An 18,365-nucleotide genomic window follows, 5' to 3' on the forward strand; every position below is an offset into this window, starting at 1 on the left:
AACTCCTGATTCTCCTACTTTTACCCCAAGGGTAGGGTTATAGGCAAGCACTGCCAGATCCATCAAGATTTTTTTTTCTTTTTTTTCTTTCTTTTTTTTTTTTTTTTTTAAGATTTATTTATTTATTTTATGTGAGTACACTGTAGATGTCAGACTAACGGATGGTTGTGAGCCACCATGTGGTTCCTGGGATTTGAACTCAGTACCTCTGGAAGAGCAGTCAGTGCTCTTAACCACTGAGCCATCTCTCCAACCAAGATTTTTTTTTCTTATATACCTATGATAGTTTTTGTGGGAATTCCCACTCACATCCTAAAGTAAACAAATAGTGTGCTTAGTTTGATCTGCAAAATATTGGTTACTTAACCTTGCTTATTACAATAGCCACACTAATATGCAAATTAGTATACCTATTCTATGCAATTTTTTTTTTTTAAATGAGAGATAGTGTCGTCTCTGCTGCCCAGGCTGATCTGGGCTTACAAGATCTTTCCCCCTAGACAATGCACTTGGAGGGCAACTGTCATACGTTTGAAACCCAGCTTGAATTCTGCTTTAGCAGCTGGAATTACAAATGAAATAACATAAAATTCACCTCATCCAAATTCTAAACTTAGTTAACCTTGGAAAGTTGTATTTTTATACATACTGAGACACTAAGAATAATTCTGACTAGAACAAAATATTGTCCCTGGGAAAAGACACATCAAGAACAAATGAAACACTCCGGAAAAGACTCCTTCTAAACAGTCCTCCCTCAACCAGGGAGAAATGCCAATATTTCAGACCAGCTGTGTTTCCCTGGAGAGGCTGCCGCACACTGGAGCGAACCTAACTGAAGCCAGAGCCCGAAAATCCATCTCTTAAGAGGCCCAGTTAGTAGACATAAGACTACAAAGCAAGGACTGCTTGGGGAAGAAGGAGCCAGTGAAAAGGGAGGGTTAGGAAGTGGTCTAAAGGCTGGAGAGATGGCTCGGGGGGGGTTAAGAGCGGAGCTTCCAAAGGTCCTGAGTTCAAATCCCAGCAACCACATCCGTAAAGAGAGCTGACGCCCTCTTCTGGAGTGTCTGAAGACAGCTACAGTGCGATTACATATAATAATACAGTGTCTTGTCAAGTAGTCCATATGGCTTCAAGCTTCTGAACATCTTGTTTATACCTCAGATTACAAGCTGGGACTACAGGCGAGTACCACTCTACCCCCGTCAGAATCGTTACTAATAACATATGACCTGATCCATAAGCTAAAGAATGCATCCCTCCCTGGGGATCTATCTGCCAACAGCGGGTACTCAGCACTGACAGCAGTGCTCCGTCCCATGTCCTGGGTAACACCTTCTCTCTCCAGAATGGTGTTTCTTTCCCTTGTCTTTCTGGGGCAAAGATGAAAGTAGTCTTTTGTGCTAAGAATACCAAGTACGTATTCTTGGGCTTGGGGTAGAGCCTCGGGGCACTTGGCCAGCCCAAGGTCCCAAGGCTCACCGAATTGATACTTGGACATTGCCAAAATGTTTAATTTCTTAAACAGCTTGCTCTAAAAAGAATTTAAATGTAATCAGTGTCTGTGGCCAGCATTTATATGCTAACAAATAACACTCAGAATATCTGCAGTAGCCCTGCGTGGTGGCTCATACCTCATCCCAGCACTGAGGAGACAATGGTAGGACTAACACAGATTAGGGCGAGCCTGGGCTACAGTGTGTGATACCATTTCAAAACCCAAATCCTCAAATATCTACACTATATGCTTTGATAATACAGGATTGAAAAAAAAATAGAAACCTACAGAACTCAAATGCTTGAACCCCATTTATTTTTAAATGATTTTGCATCTTCATGTTTTATTCTTTTATAATTTCATACATGTATAAAATCAACGTATCTTAATCAAATCTACTCCTGAATCCTACCTTCCACTCCTCCATGCTCTCTAAAAAGATTGTGTTTGTACATATGTGTGTGCATGTGCGTGTATAGATTCCCATGGAGACTGGAACGGCATCAGATTGCCCTGGAGATTAATTACAGACAGTCGTGGGCCACCCAACCTATAGAAAGTTCCCTAGCAGAGCAGCAAGTGTTCTTAACCCTCGAGACATCTCTCCAGCCCACCTAATATCATTATAGCCCAGGAAAGGGAAGACTTTACTTAATTTGGTTTTTTCACACTTATTTGGTTTGAGTATACATGGTGGGTAGGCACGTGTGCCACAGATCACACATGGAGGTCAGAGGACAAATTATAGGAGTCTGGAGGATTAAGTTAAAGTCACCAGGCCGGGCAGCAAACTGGCAGCGAGTACTTTACCAGGTCATCGCAGCAGTCCTGAATTATATTTTTGACAATATCATTGAATTATACAATCTTAGGGCATAGCATAGCCTGCCTCTCTCTCTCCCCCCAGCCCCTTTCTTTCTTTTTGGCTTTTTGAGATAAGGTTTCTCTGTGTAGCCCTGGCTATTCTGGAATTTGTTCTGTAGACCAGGCTGGCCTTGAACTCACAGAGATCTGCCTGCCTCCTTTCCCTGTTGTTGGTTATTTTTTATTGTTGAGACAGTCTCACCATATTATCCAGGCTGGGCTTAAACTCCTAAGCTGCAGTTCTCCTGCCTCAGAGCCCTGGATTTTCAGATGAGTACTGACAAGAACAAACAGGCCCAGCTTTCCTAGTTCCTATATGTACTGGCTGGTTTTGTGTGTCAACTTGACACAGGCTGGAGTTATCACAGAGGAAAGGAGCTTCAGCTGGGGAAGTGCCTCCATGAGATCCAGCTGTGGGGCATTTTTTCAATTAGTGATCAAGGGGAGAAGGCCCCTTGTGGGTGGTGTCATCCCTGGGCTGGTATTCTTGGATTCTATAAGAGAGCAGGCTGAACAAGCCAGGGGAAGAAAGCCAGTAAGAAACATCCCTCCATGGCCTCTGCATCAGCTCCTGCTTGCTGACCTGCTTGAGTTCCAGTCCTGACTTCCTTTAGTGATGAACAGCAGCGTGGAAGTGTAATCTGAATAAACCCTTTCCTCCCCAACTTGCTTCAGAGTCATGATGTTTGTGCAGGAATAGAGACCCTGACTAAGACACTATCCCTGAGGTGACAGTAATGGCACCCAAAGCGATGAGGCAACACTCAGGTGGACAACACTGCTGCCGACTATGTGTCCTGTCAGAGCGCTCCTTATTCCAAACACAGTTTAAGGCTTTGCACAGTGGTGAACGCCTGTGGTGCCCCAGAGGCTGAGGTGGAAGGGTCTTGGGTTCAAGGCCAGCCTAGGCTAAATGGTGAGAGCTGATCTAAGACAAGACAGGAAAACAGCTTAAGGCTGAGGGTGCAGAGCAAGCCTGGATTCAATGCCCAGTGCTCCTTAAAAGCAGGTGTGGTGGTCAACCCCGTGACACACATACACACACACACACACACACACACACACACGCTCAGCGGGGGTGGGGGGGGTGGGGGGGGTGGTACAGTCCTGTGACCTCCTCTCCCCCCTCAGCAGGTGGAAGGAAGATAGATGATGGCAAACTCAAAAGAGCTTAGGAACTTCATCCAATCAAAATGTCCCTCCCTACTTTTGCTTCTAGTTTTCTGGGCACAGTGAATCAGCAAAAGAAACTTACACCATGTTACATACAACAGGGTGGGTTTTATTCTAATTTCAGTGACATCTATTGAAGTTTTGCCCCTGCAATGCTAGTGAATGAGTAACAGTGATTTAAATCGTCAGGAGCTTGTGTGAAATTCTTCTAGACTTTGTCAATGAAAAGAATCTTAAAAACCTGCCACTGTAGTGCATATGCTAGAGATGGATCACGCATGACAGGGTGGCTGACGACAGGGTGGCTGACAAGTGCAGTCTCAGGGCGGGGGAGGCTGGGACGGATGGATCAGAAGTTCAGGACCAGGGCCAGGCCAGTGCAGTACAGCAGTGGTGACGGATGTTGCTGTCAGGCCGATGAGGTGAGCTTAAGTCTTGGATCCCAGTGGTGGCAGGAGAGAAGAGAGTCCCACAGATTGTCCCCCAGCCTCCACTGCCCCGCCCCCAGCCTCATCTACACAGTGAGACTCTCTCTCTCTCTCTCTCTCTCTCTCTCTCTCTCTCTCACACACACACACACACACACACACAAAACTTACTCATGTTAAAAGTAGGTTTTAGAGTTTAGATTTATCCTAAAAATCAAAATCATTATGTGCAAGGCTTTGGGTCCAATCTCCATCATCCATCCCTCTCCCTCTCCCCCTCCCTCCCCTCCTCGCACTCACAACATCTGGGGCCGGAGAGACTTAAGAGGCCCCAGGTTCAGTCCCCAGCACCTGCGTCAGGCTTTAGCTCCAGCTCGCAGCAGGCTGGGCTCCACTGACCTCCTCAGGCACAAACGTGTACATACACATAACTTAAAAAAATTAAAACAAGAAATCAATCAAACAAACAAAAACACAGGAAGAATGGAAGAATGCCCAACAAGGCAGGGGACATTAAGCAGGACAGGAAATTACTCCTGGTGAACTGGAGCAGGAATGGGCAGTCGCCTCTGTGGGACTCTGGTTTCCCGACACCCACCTCCCCTGTGGAGCCGCTCTCTGATAGGGAAGGAAAGAATCACCTGGGCCTTCCAACCACCCAACACCTAGCTGGAAGACAGCTTCAACTCCTCCTCTGAAGAATTCAGTGCAAACACTCTGCTCTGGGAAGAACAATCATGAACTGTTCTCTCAGTGGGCACCGATGCCAGGAAAGGCCTAAGATTCATTGGAAGGCCTAAGAAACAGAAATTAACTGTTTTGCTTAGAGCAAAGGACCCTGGCAAAAAAGGAATTGTTACAGGATATTCTTTCCTGTCTAGGTTGGATGAGTGAGCTGTTCAACATTAAAAAAAAAAAAATCAAAAAACAATAAAGGCCCATATGCATGTCAGACACTATTAACAAGACCAGGGAAGGCATAATTTCCAGCCAGGAATTCTTTTTCTTTCTTCCTGCCTTCCTTTTTTTCTTGTTTTCATTTTATTTTATGAGCATGAGCCTTCTGCTTGCATGTGCGTCTGTGGAGGCCAGAAGGGGGCACTTGATCCCTATGAACTGGAGTTATGGGGCTGGAGCGATGGCTCAGCAGTTAAGAGCACCGACTGCTCTTCCAGAGGTCCCTAGTTCAAATCCCAGCAACCACATCGTGGCTCATGACCCTCTTCTGGTGTGTCTGTTTGCATATAATAATAAATAAATCTTTAGGCCGAGCCGGAACAAGCAGAGGTCCTAAATTCAGAATTCCTAGCAACCACACGTTCACAACCATGAGTACAGCTACAGTGTACTCATATTCATAAAATAAATAAATACATCTTTTAAAAAAAAAAGAACTGGAGTTATGGAGGTTGTGAGCCACTATGTAGGTGCAGAGCAATATGTTCTCTTATCAGGGTGTCACACCCCTCTAGTAGGGGATGGGGGCTCCTTTTAAGTCAGGGTCTCATGTAGCTCAAGCTGGCCTTGAGTCTGACTCCTGACTTGGTGTTTCTACTTCCCTGGTGTAAGGATTACAGGTTTGCCCACCTTGCCCAGTTTCTATCTTTCTTTCTTTTTCCCAAGACTGACCGTAAACCTGCAGCTATGCATAACTACCCTGGGCAGAACGAGATTTTCTTAGGCAGTTCTAGAGCACAAGGTCCTGACACGGGCTGGAGAGATGACTCAACGGTTAAGAGCACCGACTGCTCTCCAGAAGGTCCTGAGTTCAATTCCCAGAAACCACATGGTAGCTCACAACCATCTGTAATGGGGTCTGATGCCCTCTTCTGGGGTGTCTGAAGAGAGCGATGGTATACTCATGGTGTACATACAATAAATAATAAATAATAATATACATAAATAATAATATACATAAAATAAATAAATAAATCTTAAAAAGGGGGGGTCTTGATACACCTTCAATTCTGTATTAATAGCAAGCATACTTGTGGATATGTGCTGCTGGGATCAAAACTAAGGCCTCCAAAATGCCAAGCAAACACTCTGTCCCTGAGCCATACCACACACACACACACACACCTCCAGTATCACTAGCAAAGTCAGACAGCCTAAGTCTATCCTAAGCTGCTATCTCCGAGGAATTAGCAGCATCAGCTGCCTGGGCTCAGCAAAGCTGCTGGGTGTGCTTTTATAGCCGGTGTCCAACTTTCACTGCCAATCTGAGATATAAAAAGTTAGGTGTTACCCACACAGCTAAAGGCATTAATACTAGGGCATCTGTATTCAAGTCTTTTCATCAAACGCTTTTAAGTACAGGAACTGGGAAGATGGCTCCGTAGGCACTTCCCATGTAGATCTGGTGGCCTGAGTTCTAGCCCCGGACACACTTAATGTGGAAGGAGAGAGCTGATTTCCCAGCAGCGCCCTCTGGCTTCACATGCCCGCTATAGTACTACCTCACCCCACTCATGAACAACAACAATAATAATAATAGTAGTAGTATTATCATTATTATTATTTATTTGAAGCTGGGTATCTCTATATATCCCTGGCAATAATGTAACTCGTTATATAGGCCAGACTGGCCTTAACTCACAGAGATCTGCCTGCCTCTGCCTCTCAAGTGCTGGAATTAAAAGGCGTTCTAGCACCATGCCTGGCAATAATAAGTAACTTATACCTTTAATAAATGGGACCTCATGAAACTGAAAACGCCTCTGTAAGGCAAAGGACACTGCCAAGAGTTCTAAACGCAGCCTAGAGAATGAGATGAGATGTTCATCAACTGCATATTTGACAGAGGGCTGATATCTAAAGTATATTTAGAACTCAAGAAACTATACACAAACAAACCAGATAATCCAATATTTAAAATGGGGTTAAAGACCTAAACATTAATTTTGACGGAGCAATCTCTAATGACCAAGAAGCACTTAAATATTCAGCATCTTTAGTCATCAGGGAAACTCATAGCAAAACAACTCTGAGATTCCATCTTAAACCTGTCGGAATGGCTAAGATCAAAACCGTAAGTGACAGCTGATGCTGGTGAGGCTGGAGTAAGGGGACAGGCCACCACTGCTGGTGGGAGTGCAAACGTGTACAGCCACTTTGGAAATCAATTATGCTGTGGCTTTTGTTTTGGTTTTGTTTTTTCCAGAAAATTGGGAATTGGTCAACCTCAGCACCCAACTTCCTCAAGACTCCTGAATATATATCTAAAAGATGCTCCACCACACCACAAGGATACTTGCTCAACTATGTTGTTCATAGTGGCTTTATTTGGGGTTGGGGGGGTGGGGGCAGAAGGGTTCTCGATGGGGGTGGTGGTGAGGATAGGAACAGGAGGGATCAAGTTGGGGGAAGACTGAGGCTGAGGGAGACGGAAGGGGTGTGAGGAGGCATCTCTGGGACGAGCTAGAAACCCAGTACATTCCCAGGAATCTATGGTGGTGACCCTAGGTAAGACTCCTAACAATGGGGGCGTGGTGCCTGATCTTGGCATCTCCTGTAACCAGGCAAGACTTCCAGTGGAGGGATGGGGACACCAACCCAGCCACCAAACCTTCGACCTACAATTTGTCGTCCTGCCTGGAGGATTTAGGACTAAAGATGGAGCAGAGGTAGAGGGGATGGACAAGGAACGACTGGTCCAGCTCGAGACCCAGGCCATGAGAGTGAGATCACCTCTGACACTGTTAATGAGGCTCTATTCGCTAGCCTTACAGACAGGCGCCTAGCATAACCATCATCAGAGGGGCGTCACCTAGCAACTGATGGACGCAGATACAGAGACCCCACAGCCAAACATTAGGTGGAGCGTAGGGGACCCTGTGGAAGGAAGAGAAGAAGGATTGAAGAAGCCAGAGGGGTCAAGGCCACCACCAGAAAACCCACGGAATCAACTAACCTGGGTCCATAGGGGCTCTCAGAGACTGCACCCCCAGCTGGGGAACCTGCATGGGACGGACTAGGTTCTCTGCACGTTACTGTGGTCTATCTTGGTCTTCTTATAGGACTCCTAACAGTGGGAGCAGGGGCTGGTCCTGACTCTGTTACCTGATTTGGGGTCCCTTTCCTCCTACTGGGATGCCTCCTCCATCCTTAATAGTAGAGGAAGTGCCTAGTCTTAAGGAAACTTGATATTCGTGGCTGGTTGATATCCATGGGAGGCCTGCCTTTTTCTAGAGAGAAAGGGAGGAGTGTGGATGGGGGAGGGGCCGGAGGGGAGGAGGATGCTGGGAGGAGTGGGGGAAGGGGAAACTTGGGTCAGGGTATAAAGAAAATTTCATATTTCAGAGAAAGAGAGAGAGGGAGGGGGAATTGAGAGAGAGGGACAGAGAAAACATCCAGTACACAAGTCCTTCCAGGCTTGATGATACATGCCTACAAGAAACACTTTGGAGGCTCAGGCAGGGTGCGGATTTTGAGTTTGTGGCTAGCCTGAATTATATTGACATTCAGTCAACTCAATCTCAGTCTCTTGACTACCTAAAAAGCAAGACATTCGCCGGCTTTTAGCAGCAAATGAGTTAAACTGTGACAAACCTGCATGCTCTATCTGGGGCGGGAGAAACTAGGGGCTCCCACAGGTTCCTCCCCTGTCAATTAACTGGAAATTAAAGAGTCGGTTTCTTTCTTTGGAAGAAAAAGGGGGGAGGGGCATTAAAATTACTCCAAGTCCAGGAGATGAAAAAATAACTGTCAGCTGGTCCCAATTTCAAAGTCAAGTCCTTGTTCCCTAAAGTCTTGAGTCATGGAAGGCAGAGACAGACGGATCTGTATGAGTTCGGAGCTAGCCTGGCTTAAATATCGAGTTTCAGTCCCGCTACATAAGACCTACCTCAGAAAATAAAATAAAAATAAAATTACATCCCTATGAAATTTGCTTCCCTAAAATCATCTAGTTAACAACTAAATCCCTCAACTGAACGAGATATCATCCGATTTCAACCAGACCCGCTGAATTCTAACTTTCCCAACCCCACCTTATACTTGTAAATGTATTTTCTGTTCCCAAAATGGAGGAGGACTTGGAAACAAATCTCAGAGAGCAGCTATCATGTTTATAGACTTTACTTGATGAAAGATGAAAACAGGTCAGCCTTGGGAGGCAGAGGTAGGGAACAAATGTTCAAAGCCTTCCTTATTATCAGGTTTGAGGGAAGCCTGGTCTGTATGAGACCAACAGAGAGCGGGAGGGGGTCTCTCTTCCGTCTTTGTAACTTTTTAAAATATGGTTTCGGGTCAGTTAAAAACTGGTTTAAATGTCAGACCAAATCCTAACACGCCAAGCCTTCATCTGCTGTGGTAATGGAATGGTAAAGGAAGATTGCAGTCGGCGTGTTTGGTTTCAATCCTTACACATGGCCAAAGTTTTGAGCCAGTGATTTCACACGGCCCCCCATTAACTTTATTAACTTTTCGTTAGCCTAGCTGATGAGAAATGGACAGGCCGAGATTGCAGCCCGTTTGTTTTCCCAAGCTCACTCTGTGAACCAGGCAAAAAGAGGGGTATTGGCAGAGAAGGCACGAACAAGAGTACGTTGCAATCTAAACTAAGACAGTCCTGACCGAAAGAACTCCTGGAACTCAGGGGAAGGAAGGAAGAAGAAAAGAACAGTTTTGCATTTCCAGCTCTCGGACTCGTTCCAGAATTCCGCAATGACTGCCAAAAGCAACGGCCTTGGAACCAATTAACCATCACCCGCGACCTTCCGCTCCGACTCCCAGGAGTGCCCTCCTTCCAGCTCAGTTCTGATCCTACCCTAGAGAGACTCGCAGAGGGGCGAGCGCGTAGCAAGTGAGGGAATCGAGACCCTAGGGGAGCAGGGAGAGCTGGTCCGCGGTAAACTCCAGGGGAGCGGCTCCAGAGTGCTGGCGGCGCGGGATGCACGGAGCATTGCAAATGAGGGGACCGGAGGCCTTAGGGGAGCAGGGCGAGCTGGTTGGGGTAAACTCAGGAGAGCGACACGAGAGAACTCTGGCGACGCGGGGTGTGCAGAGCGCCCGCCCAGCCTGGGGACCCGATCCTGGCCTCCCCTCTTGCACGCCCACCCTGGAGACCCCAGCCCGGCCCTCCGCCGCCTGACCTGTCCCCGCGGGGTCCCGGTGCGCAGCGCGCCGCCTCCATACCCGGCCGACCGGTGGCATCAGCGTCCAGACCCCGAGACGCCGCCGCCGCCGCCGGGCTGGAGGGATGGAGGAGTTCGGGCCCCGCCCCTGGCAACCACACCCCGCACTGTCGCCGACGCCCATTGGTCCAGTGCCCTCCGCTCCCCTCTCACTGGCAAATGGCGCTAGCCACGATGCTGGAGGGTTTCCAGGGGGAGGGAGGCACCGGGAGGCGAAGGCGCGTGCGCTGGAGCGGGGTGCAGCCCCCGGGGCTGGGTCCGAGCTGGCTCTCGGAGGAGTCTTCAGCTGCCCCGCTCCTCCACTTTAGGACCGCCCCCCACAGAGCGAGTCCCAGCACACACACACACCCATGGCACTGAGAACAAGCAGGCTGCTGCCAGGGTGTGGTCCTGGGGTTTTCGAACCTTTGTCGCCTGAAGCTTCGCAGTCTGACCGGCTCCGGGATAACTGAGGCCTTCACCCTCCCAAACCGGCCCTAGCCCAAAGCCCGACTGAGGGATCCCTTCCTGGGGACCGTCTTCAAATGCCCTTATTCAGTGAGGGTAGCTACTAAGCTGTCCTTTCTGCAGTAAATTATGCCTCTAGCCATCAAAGCCTTTGTGGCTTTTGTTCCTATAGGAGTTTATGACCAGAAAGAACTACATCATATAGACTTAATTAGTAAGACACTGATGTTGAATCCAAACATTCACTAAAAAAAATAATGTATTTAGAAACAGGATTTCACTATACCGTCCTCGGTTGGTCTGGAACTCTTGCGATCCAACTGCCTCTGTCTCCCTAGTGCTAGAATTAAAGGCATGTGGCATCATGCCCTAGGCTATTATATGTGCATGTTTCACGTGTGTGTATGTCTGCATATCATATGCATCCCTGGTGCCCAAGGCTGTCAGATACCCTGGAACTGGAGTTATAGATGGTTGTGAGTCACCATGTGGGTGCTGGGAATAGAACTCCTGCCTTCAGGGCATCCAGGGCTCGTAACTGCTGAGCCACCTCTCCAGGTGCCAGAAATCAATTTTTGAAAACTAGGGAATACAGTACCTGCATACATAGGCTAGGAGAGCAGAGCAGTGCACTCACTTAGCCCCTCACTCTCCCCGTGTCACTCTGGATTGCTTCTTCTGTGTGTGTGTGTGTGTGTGCGCGCGCGTGCATTACAAATCTTCACTCATATAAGGGGCAGCAGCATAAGCTCTGCTTGGCCTAGAAAGGGCTAGATGCTAAATGAGAAGGATGGAAAGAGATGCTCTCTCAATGAGTAAGAGGACCACTGAGGCAGGCACGTCCACATTAACCACACTAGAATATGAGCATCCACTTTATGTGCACATAGGATGTTACTCACAGGAACTCATTTCTCCACCACATCTGATAGCGCCATATTTCTTGCACTGTAAACACAATCTGAAAACACAAACCTAAACCACTCATCTGTCCCCATCTCCCTGACCCCACTGTATTCACCAACACAGGCCTGGCTTGTGGCCCTCTGAGCAGAAGACCCAAGGCTGTAAAGGCAGTTGCCAACCATTAAAAACCAGAGCTGTCACCGAGCCTCACAATCAGCACCAAAACTGTGGGAGGAATTAGTTGGAGGCAGAAGAGTAATGAACACAGACCTTTTCATTTTTTTTTGTTTTTTGTTTTTGTTTTTTTTTGTTGTTTTTTGGATTTGGTTTTTTTGAGACAGGGCTTCTCTGTATATCCTTGGCTGTCCTGGAACTCACTCTGTAGACCAGGCTGGCCTCAAACTCAGAAATCCACCTGCCTCTGCCTCCCAAGTACTGGGATTACAGGCTTGCGCCACCGCCGCCTGGCTGAGCACAAACCTTTTATAGACGGGCGTGCAGCTGCATTGCTGGCAAAGGTAGGCTTGCTAAAAACTCAGGGCAGCCATTTATTTACAAACATTGTAAGCAGTACAAGATACTTCAGAGGTTTAAACAGTCAATGTGAGAAAAATACCAACAGTTCATGACACTAAATTCAACTGTTCCTGATGCGAGGTGGCTTGAAAAGCAGATCTAGAAACTGAATTCCAACGCTAGGCCCCTGGCTAAGTCGTCTTCCTACTGCTGTTTGTCCCATTTCATTCTTTCAAACCAGAAGTCACCTAAGAAAGCTCCCCATAGCAGCTTTGGAATGAACTAAGGCTGTGCAGTCCAGTCAGGTCTTCACAAGAAACTGGCTTCTATCCAGCTTCCCTCTCTCCTTAAGGTAGGCAAACAGGTGCCTTCTGCGTCTCCACGTGACCTTAATCCCATACTTCTCCTCTGGGGTATCCTTGACCAGAACAGGCCCTGGCTCTGGGCTGCTGGGAGTCCTAGGGCCAAGGATGCAGCTTGGAAGACTGTTTTCCTTCTGGTCTGGGGAAATGGGATCTTCTCTTACAGAAGACCCCGGGGTCTGAATATCAGGGGGTGTGAACACATGAGGTAAGCTTTGAGGTACGTGCACTGACAGTTCTCCACCACTCTGGGGACTGAACAACGGCACTAAAGGCCTTCTGGGCGTGTCTTTTTCTGAGTTCAGGGGCTGCTCTCTGTTGGATATCAACAATGTCTCTGAATTAGAAGACTGCGGACTCTCAAAGGTTAGACGTGGAAACTTGCAGGTAGATCTCCGAGTTGGGTGTCTTGCCTGGTCTCGATGATGTTTCCGGTGTATTGGAAACCGGCTTTCTGCTGTTATATCAAACTGAGGTAATACCTGTGCATTAAAAAAAAAGAAAAGAAAAGTGGTGGTGGTTAGCCAACTACAAAGGAACTGTTACAATCCTTCATTTTTGTCCAGAATCCTGAGGAGCCACTACAACAAAGGACAAACCCATCCGGCTCTGTGGTACAAGAAGGCAAGAAACCTGGGCCAGCCACCCAATCGCTCTGCCCTTCAGGATGCTGAGGAAGAGAGGAGACAGGGCATCTCTCATCACCGCACTGCACTGCTATAGCTTGTCTAACTCTGCCCTTAAACTTCATGAGAGCAGGGCTGGAAGGATCCTGGGGCAGAGGCCATGCTCAGCACACTCGGTTCAGTCTTCAGCAAAGCAAAGCCCTCAGGAGGGCGGGACACACAGACTTAGCTCTGTGGTGAATAATGAAAATCGGCTCCGTGGAAGAGAGACTGCCGAGGAGTGGGGGCTCCGCGTTTATCCAATCACTGCTCGTGGGTCTCTTTTGTTAGACAGTCTCACCATGAAGTCCAGGCTGGCCTTTACCTTAAGATCCTTCCGCCTCAGCCTCCCAAATCTGCACGGATTAGCATGCCATCCTTGAAGGAGTTTTCTCCACTGAGGTTCAGTCAACTTGTAGAGTGCCTAGTACTTTTCATATGAAACGCAGGACATAATCTTTTATGTTTGTCACCTTTCTGTACTGGGTGAAGAAAGTGGTCAATCAGAACTTTTCAGAGGAACCTGGCAGGGAAGACTCCAATTCCATATAATGCATACTTCAGTGTGAATGAAGAAAAGAGGACATAGCAGACAATACCACAGCCAGGAAGAGGAACTGCTTCCCTGTGCCTGCTCCAAAAGGATTAGGAGTCAGTATTCTGAAAACCCTAACATAGTAAAGGTCAAAGAGTTGCCAGGACCTACCCAGGAAGTGACGGTGCTCTGATCAATGGGCTTGCTGGGCACCTGTACAGTGTGGGTAATGGGCTGCTGGCGAGATTCATAATGGTGTTTGGGGCCCTCCAGTGGCTGTTGGTGGAATAGCAGCTGGGCTTTCTGGGACTGTCTGCGTCTCTTCTTGGGAGGCATCAATAGGTAAATGAAGAGCAGTTAGTAACCACATGGTGCAGGTTTCCTTCCTGGTCTGGGTCAGGGTCCAGTTGCAAACCATGCCTGGAGAGAAGAAACAAAAGGGGAAATGGGAATCACGTGGGTGACACCCCTCCCCCAGTTCTTCATGACATCAGGCTAACCAATCTACTAGAAGCTACCAATCAGACCTCAGGCTGTAGGGAACACAGCTTCCTACACTACAGGAGAAACACATTACCCTCTCCAGATCTAACAAAACTCCTTCAATGAGCACTCGCTGAACTCACATCATTGTGCCATGCGGAGTGCTAGGAATTAAAGACGGCCGAGAACTTACAGTACTGAGTACTAAGTACCTGTAAGTGATAGAGGTCTCTGTTTTTGAGGCAGGGTAGTATAGCACTTGCCTAACATGCACAAAGCCTGAGGTTTCAGTCCCTAGAACTGTTAAGAGGGGGAACAGTGGAAAGGTAGGAGAGAGCTGACCGAGGAAACAATCACCTCAGTATAGTACCGTCCGCTTCAGTTCATGTCAGAGAAGGCTTTCTGGGTAGGAAGACACCTAACCTGTAGAAGAGCTGGGAGAAGCAAAAGGCTGGAAGGTCCCTGGGGGCTGACGGTGACAGCTGGGCGTGGGGCACATGCTAGTTAGCCCAACTGAGGCAGGAGATCTGGAGTTCAGGTCCAGCTTGGACTACACACAAAATCCTCTCAAAAGCCAAACCAGGCTGGATGTGGTGAGGCACACCCATGATCTCAGCCTTTAGGAGGGCAGTGTAGGACTGTGAAAGGCAGCCTGGTTTCTGGTTGAGCTAGGTTTGACACCCCAGTGACCTCACAGGTGACCCGACAGGAGATAAGCCTGCAAGAGACAGTAGTCGTTTTGCCATGCTCCTGGACACCAGGCTCCTGACAGGAGGCTGCAGCTCTCCATAGGTCTGTGGCCATCAGTCACTCCCCTTCCCAGACACTCCTCCCTGCCAAAGGTTTGTAACTTCAGGCCCACCCTGAGAAAGGGGTACGGTTTACTCATCGCTGCTCTCCACCATGACAATAAATGCCTTAAAAACCATGGACTGTCTCTTTTCATCAGGATCCGCTGTGGGGAGCTGTGGAATAGGCCTTCATCTAAAAAAGCCAGCTCTTAATCTTCACAGAAGGCCTCTCAACGCCCCCAGCTAAGGCCTCCACCAAGCCAAGCCAAGCCAACCGATGGACAAGCCAAGGACTCTCCTCCTTGTGGAGCTCCAGCTAGAGCTCCCCTCCTTCCCCCTTTGGCCCGGGGTAGACACAGCCCATGGTCCCCCACTCTGTTCTCAGCTCTTCTGCGGCTCCCAGAGGCACCTGGGTGCCCAAGAGTCTGAGAACCTGACATCTCCAGCCTCCGTGCAGGTCCGAAGACCCCTGAGCCAACCCCAGCAGTCCCCAGGACCTCAGACTGCCCTGCCCAGCGGCTACGGTAAGCACTCCCAAGTCCAGCCTCCACCAGCTGCTACAGCCTTAGGGCTGGCAGGGGGGGGGGCACCCCATAACCCCACAGGGGAGGCAGGTGGATGAGGAGCTCAAGGCTACCTTTGGATAGAAAGAGACCATCCTGAGTTGCATGAAACCTTAAACAATCAAGAAGCTGTCTTGTGAATTCAGAGAATTTCAAGCTCATTGTAGACAAGAGTATGAAAGATAGCTCATGAGTAAAGGAACTTGCCTCAAAAACCAAGGGCTTGAGTTTGATCTCTAGAACTCACAGAAGCGTGGAAGGCCGAAACCAATTCCCAAAAGATGTCCTTTGACATCTGCATGCGTGGCATGTGTCCCCTCGCACGCATGTGTCCTCACAATGTCACTATCTGTGAGGCTGCGACTATTTGGTTAATAAAATAAAAAAGGAAAAGAAGCCAGGTGTGGTAACATCCATCTTAAATCCCAGCATTCAGGAGGCAGATTTCTCTGAGTTGGAGGTCAACCTCTCTATAGTGAGTTCCATGACAGTAAGGGGATACAAAGTGAAACCCTATTTCAAAGAAAAAAGTTTTAAAGAACGAATGACAAAAAAAAATAATATTAGACATAGTGTCAACATTGGGTCTGAAAACCAGGTGAGGCCACGTGAATGTGGGAGGGGGTGAATTATCACTAGAGATTTTCAAATAGAAGCCTGTGAGCACATCTATGTTTTGTTAAAAGACAAACAACAACAAAATAACAAGAGAACAGCCCACATATTCTCTAGAATACAGAGAGATGTCAACCGAGTTACAGAATGAGTCTCAAGTACTTAGCATCCAGCTGGCTCAACCCTGACCATATATGGTCCTATCCATTTCCCTACCCTCCCATGATTTTAAATATATTCTTTCTGGTTTTCCGATTGAACCTCAGGCCTCAGCACATTAGGCAATAACTGTACCACTTGGCTATATACCAGCCCACTTGGGATTATTTTGGCTTTTGTGAGACAGGGTCTCGCATAGCCTCGCCTGGCTTCAAATGTGGTCTCCACCTCCCAAGCGCTGGGGTGGCAGGCACGCCCCACTGTTTTAAGTGCCTTTTCTGATGCGGGCACACCGTTCCCTGGGAAGGCAAGAGAAGGTCAGAGGGCTTATTTTGGCTCACGGTTCCAGTCCTTTGTGTTGGGGAGTCATAGCAGCTGGGCACAGCGCTTTAGCAGGCAGGAAGCAGATGAATTCTCCGGCTCAGCTTTTAGTCAGTCCAGGCCCCAGCCCCATCTCAGTCCTATCTAGATAATCTCTTATAGACGTACACAAGCAAAATCTAAATCAGGTTTTGGCTCACTTGTTTAACCTTTGCCTATTTTTATTAATTAATTATTATTATTACTTGTTTTGTTTTGTTTTGTTTTTGAGACAGGGTTTCTCTGTGTGTAGCCCTGGCTGTTCTGGAACTCACTCTGTAGACCAGGCTGGCCTTGAACTCAGAAATCCACCTGCCTCTGCCTCCCAAGTGCTGGGATTAAAGGCGTGCTCCACCAATTAATTTTGAGATAGTCTCATTATGTAGCCTGGACTAGCCTGGGACTGGCTATGCAGACCTGGCTGGCCTGGAATTCCCAGAGATCCGCCTGACTCTACCCCCTGGGTGCTGGGATTAAAGGCGTGTGCCACCACAGTCTGCTCACTTTTCAAACAGTCTTACACTGTAGCCCAGGCTAGAGGCCTGAGACCCTTCTATCTCACACCAGGATTATTGGTATGTGCCACAAGCCTAGCTGCTTACAACCTTTGACTGGGTTCCTTTAATTATTAGATAAGAACAAAATTCAGAAGGTCGGAATATCCAAGAAACAATTCACATATCAAATGATGCCCAAGAAAAAGGAAGGAGAGGCCCCTGGTCCTGGAAAGGCTCAGTGCAGCAGTGTAGGGGAATAGCAGGACAGGGAAGTGGGTAGGGGTGGATTGGAGAACAGGGGGAGGGGAGAGGGCTTATGGGACTTTCAGGAAGGGGGAATCCAGGAAAGGGGAATTTGAAATATAAATAAAGAATATATCTAATAATAAATTATAACGCCTTCCCCCCAAAAAAGAACAAAATTCAGAAAGGCGAAGGCCCTGCTTCCTGTCTCATAGCAAAGCACAAGTCTTAGTTCAAATCCCTGTGACCCTGAGCCTTTGTATTCACCAGGCCTCCCCAGTCCACGCAGCTCTCCCTTCTTAATCCATCTGCTTCAAGGTTTCGCTCCCTTCTGTGTAATGGGCAACATATCTTACCCCGCGATCTTAGCTCCTTAAGAAAAAAAAAAGGAAAGGAACGGAAAAGGTTTTCCTGTCCTAAGTCAAGACTTTCTCATTAGAATACATATTCAAAGTTATCACGGAAGGCTGCGGGAGGGCGAGCCGGCGACCCCGGCTGCTCCGAAGGCGGAAACACGAGGATCGAGAATTCTACACAACACATGGGGAGACCATGTGTCCGACAAAACCCACCGGCCTCTAACTTGTTCCTCTGTAGCTAGAATTCTACCGATCTGTTCATCTCATTCTGTGCTCCCTGTCCGGACGGTGAGCCCACAGGAAGGACGCCCGGCTCGGCCACTGTATCTTCCTCTCTTTCGGAAAGTACGCCGAGGGAATAAACGATCGTCTGGACTCCGCGGGTCTGGGCCCGGGCAGGCGGAGGCCACAGACAGGGGCGGGGCGAAGGCACGTAACCGCAAGCCTGCGGGGCAGAAACCGGAGCCGGACCCCACGCGAGCGCTGAGCCGGGCGGGGGGAACCCGTGAGTACCTAACGGGGGGGGGGGGGGGGGAGTGGCGTCCGCTGTCCCGGAAGGAAGTCGACCACGGAGGCAGGGCGGTCCGGGGCGGAGCAGGCTGCTGGCCGCCCAGCCCATCCCGTCCGCGCGTCCCCGCGTCCCTCCCGCCCGCCCCTCGAGCCCCGGGGCCGCCTTACCCGCCCTCCCGGCCTCGGCCGCCACCGCTCCTCTCGACGCCGAGCGTTCGGGGCCGGAACGCGGAGACAAGCCGGTGCCGATTGGC

The 18,365-nt window shown here is 48.6% G+C and overlaps 2 protein-coding genes across 6 annotated transcripts in view; both read right to left on the reverse strand.

The window, feature by feature from the left end:
- The window catches only part of Tulp3 (TUB like protein 3), a 39,836-nt gene extending 29,668 nt beyond the window's left edge, over positions 1–10,168 (reverse strand). For 2 of the 3 annotated variants that reach the window (XM_052174952.1, XM_052174951.1), the window contains exon 1: positions 10,059–10,168. In XM_052174952.1, coding sequence (XP_052030912.1) covers positions 10,059–10,099 — 41 coding nt within the window. In that variant the 5' untranslated portion in view covers positions 10,100–10,168. The remainder of the gene's footprint in view (positions 1–10,058) is intronic. The other variant, XM_052174954.1, reaches the window with a different exon arrangement.
- Positions 10,169–11,981: 1,813 nt separating this feature from the next.
- On the reverse strand, positions 11,982–18,362 carry Rhno1 (RAD9-HUS1-RAD1 interacting nuclear orphan 1). 3 transcript variants are annotated; one of them, XM_052174962.1, is made up of 3 exons: positions 18,280–18,362; positions 13,703–13,951; positions 11,982–12,813 (listed from the first exon to the last, which is right to left on the reverse strand). In XM_052174962.1, the coding sequence occupies exons 2-3, from the start codon at positions 13,865–13,867 to the stop codon at positions 12,271–12,273; spliced, it is 708 nt and encodes a 235-aa protein (XP_052030922.1). In that variant the 5' UTR covers positions 13,868–13,951; positions 18,280–18,362; the 3' UTR covers positions 11,982–12,270. The 3 variants fall into 3 exon arrangements, with proteins under 3 accessions (XP_052030922.1, XP_052030921.1, XP_052030923.1); XM_052174961.1 differs by lacking the exon at positions 18,280–18,362 and adding an exon at positions 17,815–18,094; XM_052174963.1 differs by lacking the exon at positions 18,280–18,362 and adding an exon at positions 14,372–15,340.
- Positions 18,363–18,365: the final 3 nt, after the last annotated feature.

The sequence above is a fragment of the Apodemus sylvaticus genome, chromosome 2 (genome assembly GCF_947179515.1).
Source record: "Apodemus sylvaticus chromosome 2, mApoSyl1.1, whole genome shotgun sequence".
Classification (NCBI taxonomy): Eukaryota; Metazoa; Chordata; class Mammalia; order Rodentia; family Muridae; genus Apodemus; species Apodemus sylvaticus.